General features: G+C 56.2%; 1 protein-coding gene across 1 annotated transcript in view; it reads left to right on the forward strand.

Moving 5' to 3' along the window:
• Positions 1 to 549: 549 nt before the first annotated feature.
• The window catches only part of onecut2 (one cut homeobox 2), a 40,994-nt gene continuing 39,091 nt past the window's right edge, over positions 550 to 2,452 (forward strand). Inside the window, exon 1 of the mRNA XM_014026606.1 lies at positions 550 to 2,080. Coding sequence (XP_013882060.1) covers positions 883 to 2,080 — 1,198 coding nt within the window. The 5' untranslated portion in view covers positions 550 to 882. The remainder of the gene's footprint in view (positions 2,081 to 2,452) is intronic.

Consider the following 2,452-nt stretch of genomic DNA (forward strand, 5'->3'; position numbering starts at 1 on the left):
TATGTTAGCAATGTTAGCTTTCCAAAAATGCGTTCATATTTATTACAAAAATTTCATGTCACAGGCACTTTAAAGAATTAWTACAAAGGTTTGGCTGCATGAAAACAAAAATTTAAAACTAGGGATAAGTAAAGACTTGTAGACAATTCTGGATCCAAAATTATAACACACTAYGATATAAAATAAGAACATTTTGGAGTAAAAGTAAACGTAAGTAAAAGTGTTTTTTTTACTACTTATATTCTTGTATGAATTGTAATGCTGTGGTGATGTTTTAATTTACTATTTTACTTTCTTGTTTTTATTCTGTTTTATGTGAAGTGCTTTGGCGCTATATAAATAAACTTTACGTTAAAAAGCTTTACTCCAGTGTTAAAACATTAAAGATGGCGTTTAAATTCAAAACAATGAAGCTATATTGATAAAAGGCACTGATTGGTTAGTGTTCCATCAAGCCCCGCCCCTCAGATATGTTCCTGTCGCTCTGATTGGTCCACTCCGCTGTCAGTCTAGAGAAGGCGGCCCCTCCCCCCTCCGCTCAGCGGGCTGGGAAGGGGACCGCGGACAGCTCCTGCCTGAAGCAGAGTCACACCGGAGGAGGAGAGGGCTGGTATGGGGGAGCCGCGGCGCAGGCCCGTCTGATCCACAGAAATACTGTTTATGTTTTTTTGTTTTTAGGTTTTTGTTTTTCTTTTCTTCATGTGCTCACACCGGGGGAAAAACACCACGACGCCGAGCTGGAGAGGCCATAGGGGGACTGGGAAACAAGCGAGCGGGTGAGGAGAAGCAGGGGACCACGGCTACTGACCCATCCCGGAGCGGCGGCGGCGGGAAAAGAAGGAGACCTGATTCCGCTCGACCTGATGGACTGAGGACAGATGAATGAAGACCGCCTACACTAACGCCTATCGATGCCTGGCCAAGGACCTGGACGCTTACGCCATGAACACGGACATGACAATGGACGGCATCGGCAGCCTGCACGGCGGGGTGTCGGTGAGCTCCGTGGCGCCTGACGCGGAGCTGATGAGCGGCCACAGCCCGCACCACGGCCGCGGCGGCGGCGGCGGCGGCGGCTCGTCGGCGGCGGCTGCTGCCGCCACCCTGCGGATACACCAGGACCTGGCCGCCGCCGCCGCCGCCTCCTCCCGCTCGGCCATGGTGTCCGGCATGGCGTCGATCCTGGACGGCAGCGGGGAGTACCGGCCGGAGCTGTCGCTGCCGCTGCACCACGCCATGAGCGTGCCGTGCGACTCGTCCTCCCCCGGGATGGGCATGAGCGGCACCTACACCACCCTGACCCCGCTGCAGCCGCTGCCGCCCATCTCCACCGTGTCGGACAAGTTCCACCACCACCACCACCACCACCAGCAGCAGCGGCTCCCCGGGAACGTCAGCGGCAGCTTCACCCTGATGCGGGACGAGCGGGGGCTGCCGGGCATGAACAGCCTCTACAGCCCCTACAAGGAGCACATGTCCGGGATGGGTCAGAGCCTGTCCCCGGTGCTGGGCAACGGCCTGGGCTCCATCCACAACCCCCAGCAGGGGCTCCACAACTACGGCGGCCACGACAAGATGCTGAACTTCGACCCGGCCACCGCCTCCATGCTGGCCCGGGGGGACCACCACCAGCACCGGGGCCTCGGCGGCCCCGCGGCCGGGATGATGCCGCACCTGAACGGCATGCACCACCCGGGTCACCCGGTCGCGTCCTCGGCGGGCCACCACCCCCCACACCCCCACCTCCAGTCCCCGTCCCACGGGCCCGTGTTGGCCTCTACCCGGGACAGACCGCCCTCCTCCTCGGGGGCCCCCGGCCCGGGCCCCGGCTCCGGGCAGCAGGAGGAGATCAACACCAAGGAGGTGGCGCAGAGGATCACGGCCGAGCTGAAGAGGTACAGCATCCCGCAGGCCATCTTCGCCCAGCGGGTGCTGTGCCGCTCCCAGGGGACCCTGTCGGACCTGCTGAGGAACCCCAAACCCTGGAGTAAACTAAAGTCCGGCCGGGAGACCTTCAGGAGGATGTGGAAGTGGCTGCAGGAGCCCGAGTTCCAGAGGATGTCGGCGCTCAGACTGGCAGGTAGGACCGAGCTGCTGGTTCTGGCTCTGCTTCTGGTTCTGCTTCTGGTCTAGTAGTTTGGGTCTGTGGCTGACGTGAGGCTGCAGGGTGGACCACATACAGGGTTCGATCCTGGTGTGGACCTGCGGGGGTTTTCTTTGCAGGTTCTCCTTATGCACCGGTGGGTTTTCTCCAGGTCCAAATCATCATCCCTTTATGCTGCTTTTCTGCAGTGTTGTACAAAGTACTTCAACGTTATACTTGAATAAAAGTACAAGTATCTTATCATAAAATACTTTGGTAAAAGTTAAAGTCTTCTCTAAAAATATTACTTGAGTAAAAGTCTTAAAGTATCTGATATTTTTTGTACTTAAGTATCAAAAGTTCATTTCC

This window comes from Austrofundulus limnaeus, unplaced genomic scaffold, assembly GCF_001266775.1.
Source record: "Austrofundulus limnaeus strain Quisiro unplaced genomic scaffold, Austrofundulus_limnaeus-1.0 Scaffold572, whole genome shotgun sequence".
Taxonomy (NCBI): domain Eukaryota; kingdom Metazoa; phylum Chordata; class Actinopteri; order Cyprinodontiformes; family Rivulidae; genus Austrofundulus; species Austrofundulus limnaeus.